The sequence below is a fragment of the Nerophis ophidion genome, linkage group LG22 (assembly GCF_033978795.1).
Source record: "Nerophis ophidion isolate RoL-2023_Sa linkage group LG22, RoL_Noph_v1.0, whole genome shotgun sequence".
Lineage (NCBI taxonomy): Eukaryota > Metazoa > Chordata > Actinopteri > Syngnathiformes > Syngnathidae > Nerophis > Nerophis ophidion.
Genome location: NC_084632.1, coordinates 19,615,442 through 19,631,421, shown reverse-complemented (window position 1 = coordinate 19,631,421; position 15,980 = coordinate 19,615,442). Strand labels below are relative to the sequence as shown.

Here is a 15,980-nt window from a genome sequence, read left to right as displayed (position 1 = left end):
AGAGCGTTTTCCGTTCGGGCTCCAGTACTCTGGAATGCCCTCCCGGTAACAGTTCGAGATGCTACCTCAGTAGAAGCATTTAAGTCTCACCTTAAAACTCATCTGTATACTCTAGCCTTTAAATAGACCTCCTTTTTAGACCAGTTGATCTGCCGCTTCTTTTCTTTCTCCTATGTCCCCCCCTCCCTTGTGGAGGGGGTCCGGTCCGATGACCATGGATGAAGTACTGGCTGTCCAGAGTCGAGACCCAGGATGGACCGCTCGTCGGGACCCAGGATGGACCGCTCGCCTGTATCGGTTGAGGACATCTCTACGCTGCTGATCCGCTTGAGATGGTTTCCTGTGGACGGGACTCTCGCTGCTGTCTTGGATCCGCTTGAACTGAACTCGCGCGGCTGTGTTGGAGCCACTATGGATTGAACTTTCACAGTATCATGTTAGACCCGCTCGACATCCATTGCTTTCGGTCCCCTAGAGAGTGGGGGTTGCCCACATCTGAGGTCCTCTCCAAGGTTTCTCATAGTCAGCATTGTCACTGGCGTCCCACTGGATGTGAATTCTCTCTGCCCACTGGGTGTGAGTTTTCCTTGCCCTTTTGTGGGTTCTTCCGAGGATGTTGTAGTCGTAATGATTTGTGCAGTCCTTTGAGACATTTGTGATTTGGGGCTATATAAATAAACATTGATTGATTGATTGATTGATCTCCCGCTGGATCCACATCGTTCGAGGATGGAGACAGGCTAGCTGTTAGCTTCAAGCTAACCAGCAACTGAGCAGACTCCTCCACCTCAAAAACATACTTTGCAAGTCAAAAACGGGGCAGTTGTTTGCCTTTTGAAGCGTTAATGTGCGAGGAGTGTTCAAAAGGAGTCTTTTAAAGAAGTGTCTGGCAAGTTAGCATCGCTGACAGTGACGTCATCACTGTCATTGTTTACTGAAGCAGAGATGGTGACTGTGTGTTATGATAAACGCGATAGATTTATCAGATTTATTTTTTTTATTATCTATAGCAGGGGTGTCAAAAGTGTGCCAAAGAAGCCATTTGTGGCCCACAGCTAATGTTTTAAAAGCCCACGGCACATTCTAAAAATACTATTAAAATGAACTAAAACATAACAAAAGTGAAATAAAAAAGCTTAAAGGGGAAATGTAATTTTTAAAAATTTGCAATGTTGACTAATAAAACAAATCTGTTTTTTTTCTTTCAAACTGTCATTGCTCAAAACATAATATTGAATCAAAATCAATGTAATTATGAATTATTTACTTATCCGAGGTTCCCATTACTTCACATCGACGTTAATGAAACTGCCTATCAATAAACCCACATAAGAAACCGAGAACTCGCCCTCGACCATTCTACAGTTATAACGTCATTGGGCAGGCTCTCAGTTTATATTGTGGGAAAGCGGACGTGAAAACAGGCTGTCCAAACGTCACTCAGGTCCGCATGGAGCTGGAGGGGGCGTGGCCTCCAGCTACGCCTGAATTTCGGGTGATTTTCGGGACAAAATTTATCCCGGGAAGTTTTCGGGAGAGGCGCTGAATTTCGGGAGTCTCCCAGAAAATCCGGGAGGGTTGGCAAGTATGCTCGTGTAACATGCTAGGGCAGGGGTTCTTAACCTTTTTGACTTCGGGACCCAACTTTTCAAGTTCATAGGAGTCCGGTGCTCACTCAAATATTAACCCAAAATGTATTATTGTGTGAATGTTCCAAAGCATTCACATATGGTTTTCTACACCAAAATTAATCTATTTATCAAACTTCTTCAACCTCTTCTTCTCCATATTTTGGCGCGCTCTAACCCGATTCAAACAGTTGCAACTTCAAACTGTTCAGCCTATTTGGCAATCGTCGGCTTTTTCCTTGACAAACTCCAAAAATTCCCAGAATTCCCGGTTTTCCGGGACATTTTTCCCATTCAAAATGAATTGACCATTTTTCAAACTTCCACATTTTTCAACCGATTCAAACCATTCCACCTTCAACACATTGCACCGTCCTGGGAATTTAAACTAATTTTTTTCAAAGTTAAAAAAAAATCCAGGATTTTCCAGAATTCCTGGTTTTCCAAATCCCTATTGCCACCCTTTTTTCTGGTGACTACTCCTTCCACATTTTTCAACCCACTTCAACCGTTCCACCGTCCAAACATTCCTCTTATCAGGACAAAAAACAAAGTTGTTTTTTGAACTGGAAAAATTCCCGGCTATCTTGAAATTCCAGGAATTCCGTAATACCATTTGTCAATTCCACATGTTACTACATCAACATTTCTCAACCGATTTGAAAAATTCCAACTTCAACCATTTCAACTAATTCAGATTATTCAATTTTTTTTTACCATTTTCAGAAAAAAATCCCGCTTTTGAAGAACTTCCCAGATTTTTGGAAATTCACATTGAAATCAATGTGACATTCTTCAAAGTTCCACAACTCGCACATTTTTCATCTGATTCCAACTTCAAAATCTTCAACCTGTTTGGGAATTGTGTGCTCTACTTCAACAATTCTAAAAAAAATCCAGGATTCCGCTTTGAAGCATTCACACGCAATTCCTTCAGGAATTGCCTCATCTAGTCTTACTGTTGATTTTAATCATATTCAATAACTATATCTAACCTACTTCCAGTTTATCAATCAAACAATCAATTTAATGTTTACTTACATAGCCCTAAATCACTAGTGTCTCAAAGGGCTGCACAAACCACAACACAAACCACTACGACAACCTCGGTTTAACAGGACAAATGTTGATAAACATTGATGAATGATATGAAACCATGTGGTACACTGAATTTCCACTGAATGCGGATCCCCAACGTTGTTCTTTTTTTTGGTTCCGTCGTGCAGTGGAATAGCGCAGACTTTTACGGGGGTCTCGAGAATTTGTGCATAATCACGTGTCAAGGGAGGCAGTAATAAAGCAAACCACAAAACGTTTATTCTGTCCTTCCAGAGAAACAAAAGCAAATAAACTCAGTCCTATAGCCCGGAAATGTATTTACCAGGGCCAGCTCTAGAACCAATTAAAAGAGTTCACTGAATTACTCTTGGTGACCAAAAGTAGAGCTATGAAGGCCATAATGTGTGCACAGGAATACCAACAAAAATGTAGCTGAAGTGCGATTATTATAATATCTTATGATAATAGTATTTTACAAGTTGAATTCAAGCCAATATGTTCAATAGTCATGTGTTTATATTACAGAAAATGTCCAAAGTTTATATTAAAAGGTAAAAAAAGATGTATGTGTATAGGGAAAGAAAAGTGTTTGGTATCTACATACCACCGTGAAGCCAGTTCAAAACTGCTATGCCACAAACAAAACAAAATAAATGGGCAAAAATTCAGAAAAAACTATTTTTCTTTCTTTGAGGAAAATATTTGGCTACAATATAAACTGAAGTTTGCGTGTCCTACCCGTGACTGCGTGGGTTCTCTCCTGGTACTCCAGCTTCTTCCCACTTCCAATGACATGCACCTGGGGATAGGTTGATTTGCAACACTAAATTTGCCCTCGTGTGTGAATGTGAGCGTGATTGTTGTCTGTCTATCTGTGTTGGCCCTGCGATGAGATGGCGACTTGTCCAGGGTGTACCCCGCCTTCCACCCGATTGTAGCTGAGATAGATACCAGCGCGACCCGAAAGGGTATAAGCGGTAGAAAATAGATGGTCGTTTTAGAAATATGGTCGTAAATCTGTCATAATGATGGCGTTTGAAGTGATACTAAAATCTGCAATTATCTCGTTGGGCTTTTGAATGGACGTTGTCGCGACACTGCTAAACTGAGCTTAAGCTATTTCAAAGGACATGTTGACTCACCACTAAAGAGAGATTTAGCAGAGAGAAAAACATAATTGCGTTCATGGGGTAATTCAGTCAATCAAAATAGAACAGGCAAAAACCTGCAGCGGATTATGATCACGGTAGTAATCATACTGCAGAAGTGACCGGTTGCCATAAAAATGTGCATAGAGTTTTTGGCTATAAAGCTACCGTATTTACTTAAATTGCTGCCGGGGCGCTAATTAATTTAAAACCTCTTCTCACTCCTGCGCTTACCAAAGGCATGCAGTAAAAGTAAGCATGCGCTAATTATTTTAAAACCTCTTCTCACTGCGGCACTTACTTAAGGCATGCAGTAAAAAATTGAGTGGGATGTAAGCTTGGACCTTAAATCCTACTGAAAAACTCTTAATCTTCTTCCCTTTATGCGATTTCAAATTACCGGTATTGAAATCAGCCTCCTCCATTTTGAAAATGATGACAGGGGAAGTGTCACTTGTGACGTCACGAGTGTGACTAGGCGGTAATACTAAGCATGCGCTAATTATTTTGCGAAGCAAGTTTGATCCGGCAGTAATTCAAGGCATGTGCATACTATATGCCCTACGGCAATTCAAGGAAATACGGTATTTATCATATCATGATAAATCATATTTATCAAAACTTGACATGTTTTACAATGTCGATAGAAGCAGCATCATCTTTATTCGTGTGGAATTGGCAATTTTTTTGTGTTCTATTTTCTCAGAGTTCCACTTTCTGACCTCTACAGGCTTTGTGTCAAAATGGATGTTGACTACAGTTCTGCAGATGGGTCAGCTCATGCAATTTCAAACACATCTGTTGATGTAGAGTCCAAGGATGCCGAGATCGAATATGAGGTGACTGCAGATTCTCAGGTGGAGGATTTGGATGTGTACCACCTGATGGAACCTCCTCCTTTAGACTGGAAGTCAGATTCCTCCACTGAGGCGGGCTCCGCAGAAGATCCCGAAGACTCCAGCTTCCTCACTCCTACTGGAAATGAAGAAGAGGCCAGCTCAGGTGATGCTGACGCATCTCGCACTCTGGTTTCGTCAGATTCCAACCAGGTACATGATGAGCTGGAAGTGGATGATGTTGAGGAAGATGGCGATACCCTTGAGGAGAAAACATCCGCAGATGTGGAGGAGGAGGCTGCTAATCGAACACAGGGCGATGAAGACCACACTTGTATCCAAACCCTGCTCAGCCAACTACAGATGACCGAAGAAGAGCATAAGCCGAATCCCGAAACACTGCCTTGCTTTGATGGACATCAACAATCCGATCTTGAGGCATGCTCTTCATCACCACCCTTAACAGAAGATAGCACTGAAACCACCGGGTTGCTCTTTTCGGAAAGACACCAGAGAGACGTACTGGGACTGCTGCAGTGCACAGCCATTAACACTCCACCTCATTCTGGCTGCCTCCCTCACACAGGGGAAGTGGATGCTGTTGTTTCCATATCCTACAACCAGGACGACGTCTCCAGGTTTTGGGGTCATAATGGCAATGGTCAAGAGCAGAGACAACGGGGTGATTCCGATGGCTCGCTCCCTGAAGATGAGTTACCTGAGCAGGTGTGGATGAAACTGGGAGAAGAGGCTCCAGGGAAGGAAGCTGCTGCAGCAGAAAGTGATGAGGTTGGTACAATAAATCAAAATAGAGGGAAAAATCATTTTCAGTAGCTTTGAAGTAGGGCTGGGCAGTTAAAGGCCTACTGAAATGAGATTTTCTCATTTAAACGGGGATAGCAAGTCCATTCTATGTGTCATACTTGATCATTTCGCGATATTGCCATATTTTTGCTGAAAGGATTTAGTAGAGAACATCGACGATAAAGTTAGCAACTTTTGGTCGCTAATAAAAAAGTCTTGCCTTTACCGGAAGTAGCAGACGATGTGCGCGTGATGTCACGGGTTGTAGGGCTCCTCACATCCCCACATTGTTTATAATCATAGCCTCCAGCAGCAAGAGATATTCGGACCGAGAAAGCGACAATTTCCCCAATAATTTGAGCAAGGATGAAATATTCGTGGATGAGGAAATTTAGAGTGAAGGACTAGGGGGAAAAAAAGGCGATTACAGTGGGAGCGATTCAGATGTTATTAGACACATTTACTAGGATAATTCTGGAAAATATCTTACCCGCAGAATGGAAGCTCCGCTGATGTCTCCGGTAAGAGCCGACTTAATATCACAATTTTCCCATCCAAAAACTTGCTGGTTGACATAGAGAAACATGTTAGCTTGACCGCTCTGTGTTAAAGCTTCACCACAAATAAAGAAACACCGACTGTATTTCGGTTGCTAAAGGCAGTTGCAATCCACCGCTTTCCACCAACAGCATTGTTCTTTATAGTCTCCATTATTAATTGAACAAATTGCAAAAGATTCAGCAACACAGATGTCCAAAATACCGTGTAATTGTGCGATGAAAAGAGACGACTTTTAGCTGTGAGTGGGGCTGGGCTGAAATGTCCGCTCCAATCAATAACGTCACAAGCACGCGTCAACATAAGCGTCGTCATTCCGCAACGTTTTCAACAGGATACCTTGCGGGAAATTTAAAATTGCAATTTAGTAAACTAAACCGGCCGTATTGGCATGTGTTGCAATGTTAATATTTCATCATTGATATATAAACTATCAGACTGCGTGGTCGGCAGTAGTGGGTTTCAGTAGGCCTTTAATACCAGTATATTTCAGAAAGAGATATATATTTGAGACGGGATACCACCATACCGGTATCTTTGGATGTGCCTTTGTCAGTTGAGAAAGTGTTCGGCGCGGTAAGGGTCTGGCGCGCCTTCGGGGTCGCTACCTCACATTGCCGAAAAAGACCCACCACCACATTCGGCTTCGTGCATAGCCGTTGTGCCTGCCCCGTAGCTCTGGCGACTGACGGGGGCGGCTACTCTTTATCAACCAGAGGTAACACAAGCCGGTGAAAGGATTTAACAGAACAGCCGTCAGAGCCAACAAACTGTCACTGCGAAAGCTCACAAATACAGTTTAGCTCATACCCTCACTCGCTGAGCATTAGACACCACCTTTTAAAGACACACATACGCGCACACACACACTGCTTTCATAAACTTCTCTCAACTGAATATGACATATATATAACGTTTTTCTAAGTAAATCATTCATTACTTTCTCTTATTATTACATTTATTAAAGAGTAATTCCTTTAGTAATGGTATTACTTGTGTGGTTAAGTGACAAAGTAACTCTATTGAACTAATTGTTTTAAATAATTTTCAGAAGACTGGTATTAAGAGTAATATAGTGTCGAGTTTAAACTAAACACTTTGCACATTTTAAGTACATATATATCGTATACCGTAATTTGGCCTAAAAATACCGCAATAACCGGTTTAATCGATATCGCCCAGCCCTCCATTAAAGTAATGTGTGCCCTTTAGTAGGGTTGCGATATAATTTATATCAATTTGCCCAAGACTAAAGCTTTTATCAATATCGTTTAGGGATGTGCCGATCGATCGGCCATCGATAAGTATTGGCCGATTTTTGTGAAAATGTATGTGATCACCATTGTCGATTAATTTTATTGCCGATATCCTCCGCTGGAACTGTATTAATTTTTCCTCATCCAGCTGACAAGCAGCTCACAGCTCATTAAAAGTTAAAGTTAACGTACCAATGATTGTCACACACACACTAGGGGTGGCGAAATTATTCTCTGCATTTGACCCATCACCCTTGATCACCCACTGGTAGGTGAGGGGAGTCTCCATACACACTAACGTGGACCCCGACTTAAACAAGTTGAAAAACTTATTCGGGTGTTACCATTTAGTGGTCAATTGTACGGAATATGTACTGTACTGTGCAATCTACTAATAAAAGTATCAATCAATCAATCAAACTATGGAGCGGCTTGTCTTAACTAATAGTAATTAACTCCATTACATCAGATAAACTATTTTCTTTGTATCTTAAGCATTATTATCAGTAGTTTAAATATTGTGTTGAAATTTTTAAACCGTCAAAAGCATTCATCATAATACATTTGGTTGGTATCGGTATTGGATAGTCTCACTCATGGATGATCAGAATTGGCAGCATAAAACCCTGATCGGACCATCCCAACTATCATAATTTTGTGATAATGCAGGTTGATGACGCATAATAGCTGTGATTTTCAAATTTCACAGCAACAAGTGAACGAACGCACTCAATACAATACAGCATCCCAGCTAACGTCCTTCCACAGTTCTATGCCACTTCTAAGTCAGCTAACCCAACCCCATGCCGCTTAATAAACAATGTTTCTTACAGGTACCACTATCACTGGAGAATGAAGATTAGCTAAACATGCTACTCTAAGCAATGTGGGAGCATATGCTGATCGCAAACTAAAGCTTTTGAATGAAAAACAAAGGATCGATACAATTATCGCCAGTAAGAATACAAGAATACTAAGTATAATTTTATTACATGGTCGATACTACAGAGGTTAGATAATTATTTTTCAATTATAAATAAATCTTTGGTCGTTTTTTTTCGTTATTTTTTGCATACTCAGGAAATAAGTCCCCGGACACAAGAGGACTCTAAAGGCAAAAAATATATGTATTTAAATCTGAACCAACAGTAGTAAATAATTTTAATGTTTAATTAATATTGTTACACCACCATTCTGTGTTAATGTCTGAGCATGATTGTGGACAAAAATATATCATTCAATGGTTCCCTAGAAAAAAATGAACTGATACCTAATTTTGTCGCCATACAGAACGATCAGCCTTCATATAAAGACGGTAAGTCATATTTTATTTTTCTGATTATCAGAAAGAAGGTCAGTGATATGTTGCATGTTATTGTACTTTATCTACCAGTACCTGGTCCTTGTGACCCTGAAGATCTTCTAGATGGAGTCATATTTGGTGCCAAATACTTGGGCTCCACCCAGATCAAATCAGAGAAGCACCCATCTACTAATGCCCGCATGGTCCAAGCTCAAGAGGCAGTGGACCGCATTAAGGTAAACTCCACTGACATCACACGTTGCCATTTGTTTTTGATGATGTAGACCACAGGTCTCAACTCAACTTTCTATTTTAATTGGCCCACCTGCAAAAGTCTGGAAATAATGTGTCAAATCTTTCTTGAATAATATGTTTAAATTTGGACAGAAAATAATGTAATGCGAGTTATTCCAAACTTTTATTTTGGTCATTTAAATAATATTCTAATTACATTTTTACACTAGCCATTCTAAAATATATGCTTGTCACTTAGACTTCTGATTCCAAAGCAAGTTTTTCATCAGTTTGTTGGTAAACAATGATAATAATCAAATGATGGGGAAATTGAGTAATATGGATGTACTGTAACAATTAGAAGAATGTAAATGATAACGTATATAATTATTATCACAATATTGATGAATGAGCTCAAAAAGGACTTTAACCAACTTTTGTTCTAATTAAATGTGTCTTTAATGTTGTTCGGTATCGGTACTGCTACCAATATGTATTTTGATACTTTTCAAAAATAAAGGGCATCCCAAAAATTTGAGTGTTGGCTTTATTTTAACAGAAAATGTCCAGATACATTAAACACACATTTGTTAAAATTGAAATTAAAATTAGAAGGTATTAAACATACTGGGCTTTTCTTGTTGCACTTAAAAGAATACTTTACAATTTTACATATTACTTTAAGACAAATACAATAAATATTGAATACTAAAAAAACATTATGGTTAAAACTAAACAGATAAGACATGTATCTGGTAAAACACATATTTTTATAGATAAAACACAAATTGTAGGACTTTGTTATGAAATGTAGTCAATTCACTTGCAGTTGTTTATGCTATGTGGGTGGTTTTGACTCAGCTAATATGCTAATAAGTGGCAACGGGCCAACCAGTTGTCTGCAGCGCCTATGTATCTATATACTGTATATATACATATATATATATATATCCACCTTTTTTGAGCCTATGTACATTTTTTTTCATTAAAAAACTTCAGAGACACACCACCAGCAGAACATGTTAAACAATTTAACTCAGTGGCTTATATTGACAATATAAAGTAATTCTCATCAAATATTTTATATTCTCTCTCTCTATTCTAAATAGGCAGAACAGGGGAGTAGTTAACTACATTCTTACCCGTCAGTCTTTAAACTCCTTGTGCAGGTCTGAAAGGCTTGTCCTTTTAAATGTTTGGCAAGGCATGTTTTAAAGCACCGCTTGCAGTGCTGCACTACCTTGTTTATAACTTCACCTTTTATCATTGGTTTTGAAGCCATTTCTACCATTCTCCCACTTTTGTCTCCACACTGTTTGCCCTTGTATGCACTCTGTGTGTGCTGACTCACTCAACATGTGCCTCAGGTAGTATTACCAGCAACATCAACGCAGCATGAGCATAAAAAAAAAGTACCAGTATTTTTTCAAAGGCAGTATAGTACCTTTTTAAATTAATTAGTGCTGCTTTCTTTTATTAGTACCAGTATACTGTACATCCTTTAGTGTCTTGTATACATGATAGCATTTAAGTTAGCTAACAATTAGCATGTTTTTTATTTATTGATTTTTATTTTATTTATTTTTTTATAAACCTTTATTTATACCATTCAACATTTACAAACAAGCAAATGAGCAATAACAATCAAAACAAGTACAAAAACAATACACAATTAGCATGTTAGCTGCTTTTCTTTGCAATAAGCAACACCACTTTAGGTATTTTATCGCAGTTTATTATTATACATCCCTATCAGTCCCCCCCAGGATTTTGTAGGCTTTTTTTTGTGATTGTTGGGGCCTAAAATGCCTGATTTCTCTGCAATATTTTCAAAAAGTTGCAGCAAAATCACGTCAGGTGATGCAGGGAGACATTTAATTGTGGATGAAAAAAATATATATATATATATGTTAATATTATTAGTGTATGATTTGATAATATTACATTTAAAATGCATGCAACTGTTTGGATTAGATTGAGATTTAGTTAATATAAAAGGGACAATACATACTAAGTAAACATTTGACATGTAAAAATGTGTGATTATAGCCAATGGCTAATTTCCATCTCTTGTCCTTTGGCATATTGATGTTACAATTAAGACAAATACAATTAAAATTGTGTGTAGTATGTGCAATTTGTCTATCAAAATTTAAAAAAACGTATCTATTTAGTCAGAATCAGACATACTTTATTAATCCCCGAAGTCAGAGGGGTGAATGAAGTGTTTTATTGACGCACTGTAGCTGGGCGCCAAGTGTTCTCAATCACCAGATCGGGAATTGGTAGATAGGCTGAATGTGACCACATACAGTGGGGCAAAAAAGTATTTAGTCAGCCACCGATTGTGCAAGTTTTCCCACTTAAAATGATGACAGAGGTCTGTAATTTTCATCATAGGTACACTTCAACTGTGAGAGACAGAATGTGAAAAAAAATCCAGGAATTCACATTGTAGGAATTTTAAAGAATTTATTTGTAAATTATGGTGGAAAATAAGTATTTGGTCAACCATTCAAAGCTCTCACTGATAGGAGTTTTTGGCTCAAAATCTCACGATACATGGCCCCATTCATTCTTTCCTTAACACGGATCAATCGTCCTGTCCCCCTTAGCAGAAAAACATCCCCAATGCATGATGTTTCCACCCCCATGCTTCACAGTAGGTATGGTGTTCTTGGGATGCAACTCAGTATTCTTCTTCCTCCAAACACGACGAGTTGAGTTTATACCAAAAAGTTCTATTTTGGTTTCATCTGACCACATGCCATTCTCCCAATCCTCTGCTGTATCATCCATGTATCCACTTTGGTATAAACTCAACTCGTCGTGTTTGGAGGAAGAAGAATACTGAGTTGCATCCCAAGAACACCACACCTACTTTGAAGCATGGGGTTGGAAACATCATGCTTTGGGGCTGTTTTTCTGCTAAGGGGACAGGACGATTGATCCGTGTTAAGGAAAGAATGAATGGGGCCATGTATCGTGAGATTTTGAGCCAAAACCTCCTCCCATCAGTGAGAGCTTTGAATGGTTGACCAAATACTTATTTTCCACCATGATTTACAAATAAATTATTTAAAATTCCTACAATGTGAATTCCTGGATTTATTTTTTCACATTCTGTCTCTCACAGTTGAAGTGTACCTATGATGAAAATAACAGACCTCTGTCATCATTTTAAGTGGGAGAACTTGCCCAATCGGTGGCTGACTAAATACTTTTTTGCCCCACTGTATACGAGGTTGACACTTCTGGGTCAAAGTTGTCCAGGGTAATTTGATAATAAACTCACCGGCTCAGAAGTACTGCACTCTAGCCTCGTTAGCTTGACTGCCACAGCACATTATTCCAGGCTTTTGCGGGCCACGTAAAACAATGTAGAGGGCCAGATCTGGCACCCGGGCCTTGAGTTTGACACATGTGGGTTAGGCACTTGCGTTGCATTTGGGTACTGGTAAGAAAATTATATTTTTGAAAATGTCAACAATTGGCCAAAATGTGTGGGGGAATTCAGGAATTGGGCGAAATCCTGAGTAATATCATGAAGCGGCCCTCTGAGGTGTTACATAAATGCGATGTGGCCATCTGTGAGAACGAGTTTGACAAAACAGCTTTTAGCAGTTGCGCTTCTTGATTAATTTATTCTGGTTTGTTTCAGGCCCCAGATGGCGAGTCCCAACCCATGACAGAAGTGGATCTTTTTATCTCCACTCAGAGGATCAAAGTTCTGTCTGCCGATACGCAGGTGGGATTTTCTAGAAGAATCTTGCAACAGTCTTCCACCTGTCACAAGCACATCTTTTCAATACTTTCTTTAAAATCTATTCTCCATAACTACACTAGGGTTATTTTGGTTCCGGTACGTTTATCTTTAAATACAACACTCACATTAAACAATCTAAGGAGCCAATTCTAATTCGCTAGAGAGTAATAGTTACTTTTCAACTATTCAAGATCATCATTGTCAAATGCTTACAAGTTTGTTTATACATTCAATTGTAAACTTTAATAAATACATTAACAAACATTAAATTAAACCTGCTGATACCTGCAGAAACCCTGTAACATCATCAAAGTTTACCATCATGCATTCTCACACAACGCTAACATTTGGGAACCAGGATGCAGTGATAGAAGAAAGATAAAAATATGACTAATCTACTTGTGGCAGCATTGGACTGAGTTGTGTTTAAGTTTCACTTTTGCATCTCATAGCTACATAGCACATACATGTAGGGTGTTCAAGGAATCATGATAAAAGTTTGAAACAATACTAGTTTTTAAAGACATAACCCCCAGTAGATGCACTGATGATGATAAAAAAATGATGGATTATTATGATCATTATTATCCACTGATAATTGCTTGTGGGCAAACAAACCCATGATACAAATATCAAAAATATGTTTTCTCTCAGCACATGCTGTGTACCATTTGTATGTCACATAACATTACACTAAGACCTTCAGAAAATGTTTTTTTTCACGGTTATTTGGAATTTTGGACCGTTAAAAACCTTTTAACAAAAGTGTTTGTTGGTGAAAATTCGAAAATTTTTACGTATATTCTTGTTATCTTTTACATTTTTAAAACTTACATGTTTTTTAGAGAAATGCTTTGACATGTTGTTATTATAATTAATAGTACTTTCAATCATTTTTTTGGCAACAACTAAGTTTTTGGGAGATTTTATCTTTATAAAGGATATTTCGACAAATATTTGAATGTGAGTGTGAATGTTGTCTGTCTATCGGTGTTGGCCCTGCGATGAGGTAGTGACTTGTCCAGGGTGTACCCCGCCTTCCGCCCGATTGTAGCTGAGATAGGCGCCAGCGCCCCCCGCGACCCCAAAAGGGAATAAGCGGTAGAAAATGGATGGATGGATTTCGACAAGTAAACAGTACAGTGGGTATTTTATTTTGATATATATAATGGTCTGTATTCTAGTAAGTTATGCAGATATGAGATATGTCAGTATTAAAATATTAGGCACAGGGGCAGCACAGGTTATTGCTGGTTCCTCACAATAACAAGGTCCTTGGTTCGATCCCTGAGTCTTTCTATGTGGCGTTTGCATGTTCTCCGTATGACTGCGGAGGTTTCCTCTGGATAGTCCGGCTTCCTCCCACCTCCAAAGACATGCACCTGGGGATAGGTCGATTGGCAACACTAAATTGGCCCTAGTGTGTTAATGTGAGTGTGAATGTTGTCTGTCTGTGTTGGCCCTGCGATGAAATGGCAACTTGACCAGGGTGTAACCCGCCTTACATCCGAGTGCAGAAGGTTCTAGCACTCCGCAAGCCCAAGAGGGACAGGCAAGAAAAATTGGAAGTGAAAAACAGTGGTGGTAAACCAAGCCAAAATGGTAGACAAGGGGCCTAGATATTTCTGCAAGAAGAGGATGCGAGCAAAAAAGTCAAAAGTGCAATGGAATAGATCCATCTACTTTATCAAAAAAATATTTTTCGGGTGATGCCAAGGATTATTCGTTAGTGGAGTTCATAGACATATCAAACTATCTTGGAAAAGCATGGAGATCTACAACTTCTTTGTGTGTGACTGGGTTAAGGAAATTGGTATCAAGAATCTCCCGGATAAATATGTATTTTTTTGCTCGAGTAAGGTTGCATTTCATGATTTACTTTTGCGTCTACCGCCATGCCTTGTTGTTGTTGCACGCACCGTTTACAAATGCGCGTGTTTTCCCCGTCTTTATCAAAATATAACTATAGATTTAAACATTGTGTATGTGTTGAAAGCTGCATTTATAATTGCTGCCTTTGGTAAAAGCTCTTTTAGGTATCGCTCGCATTTGTTTTTTTTCATTGAGACTCGCATTGTTGGTACTTTCTCGAAACACTCGCAGCAAAAATGTGTTTGAAGAAATATAAATAATATCAAGATAATACCTAAATGGGAAGTACTCAACATTTAAAGTATATCAAACAAACCTTTAAAAAGGGATAACTGCAGACTTGTGCATTCTTTCACTCTGTTCCCTTGGACTGGAGTGCATGTCACTTTTCTCGTTGTCTTTTGTAAAATCTTGCACTCTTCCGCCTTTCTTGATTACCTCTCAGGGAAATCTGAGGAAACATTGATCCTTTTCTTGATTGAACGGTTCGTACAGCCGAAAAGAACACAAGCATAGAGTATTTTCTTCGAGAAAGGCTAAATTGCGCCTGGTATACATTGAGAATAGATGCTGACTTGACCACAACGCATATTTAATGAGCCAGACGTGACGTCATATAAATCCAAGAAATCCTATATTATTAGCTAACCTCTACTTTGCATAATGAAGTGAAGTGAAACTTGACTGATTTATGTATATCGGTATGTGAATAATGACTCGTCGGATTTTAAAAGTTAAATTCTAAGTACTTCATGTTAAAATTGTCGACGCTATTTTGTAAAAACAAAAAACATACTGTTTGCAAATACATCAAAGATGCTATTATAATCCATTTCTAATGGATAAAGCTTTGGCCTGGACAAGAGGTCATCAGGTGGTCCCCAACGTTCACCGAGTGTTTCGACCCTTAACCACAACACTCTCCGGTTGGTGGGTCAGCAGTGATTGGCCAGATCACTGCTCCTCTCATCCAGGCTTCCAGCTATTGTCCTCTCTTTTATGGCAGAGCCAACAGGAGGCTCTCTCCGCCGCTTCTCCCAGCCTACGAACGGCTGTTTTCCTCAAGTGACCTCTCAATCCAACCTTTGTCATCATATTCCACACAGATTGCGCAGGGTATCCTCGACAACCAGCTTACACTGTCATCAGCCATGCTGTCCACCCCTTGTCCCAGCAGTCCTGGACAAGTTGTTGGTACTTTGTTTTCTTCCTCTCTGCCGCTTCCTCACATCCCTCCTCCCACGGGACAGTAAGCTCCACCAGAATGATTTTCTTTCCCTCTGGGTACCAAAAAACTATGTCTGGTCTCAGAGTGGTGGACAGTACTGCCCCTGTGAAGAGGAGCTTCCGCCCCAGGTCGACCTCCATCTCCCATCCCTGGGCCAACTGCAAGAGGTTTTGGTTGGCTTGGCCTTGGACAACTGGTCTATGACCCTCTTTCACAAAGGTGATGGTGCTCAGCAATGGCTTTGTTTTGGCTGGGTGTTTCTTTCTCCTCTCTTGCTCCAAGATATCT

At 39.5% G+C, this 15,980-nt stretch overlaps 1 protein-coding gene across 4 annotated transcripts in view; it reads left to right on the top strand.

Annotated features, from left to right (window-relative positions):
• Positions 1 to 15,980, top strand: part of si:ch73-40i7.5 (amyloid-beta A4 precursor protein-binding family A member 3) — a 37,706-nt gene that overhangs the window by 5,053 nt on the left and 16,673 nt on the right. For 3 of the 4 annotated variants that reach the window (XM_061883447.1, XM_061883445.1, XM_061883446.1), the window contains exons 2-5: positions 4,566 to 5,460; positions 8,580 to 8,604; positions 8,683 to 8,828; positions 12,488 to 12,574. In XM_061883447.1, the coding sequence (XP_061739431.1) occupies positions 4,579 to 5,460; positions 8,580 to 8,604; positions 8,683 to 8,828; positions 12,488 to 12,574 (1,140 nt within the window). In that variant the 5' untranslated portion in view covers positions 4,566 to 4,578. Of the gene's footprint in view, positions 1 to 4,541; positions 5,461 to 8,579; positions 8,605 to 8,682; positions 8,829 to 12,487; positions 12,575 to 15,980 lie in introns of all 4 variants that reach the window. The other variant, XM_061883448.1, reaches the window with a different exon arrangement.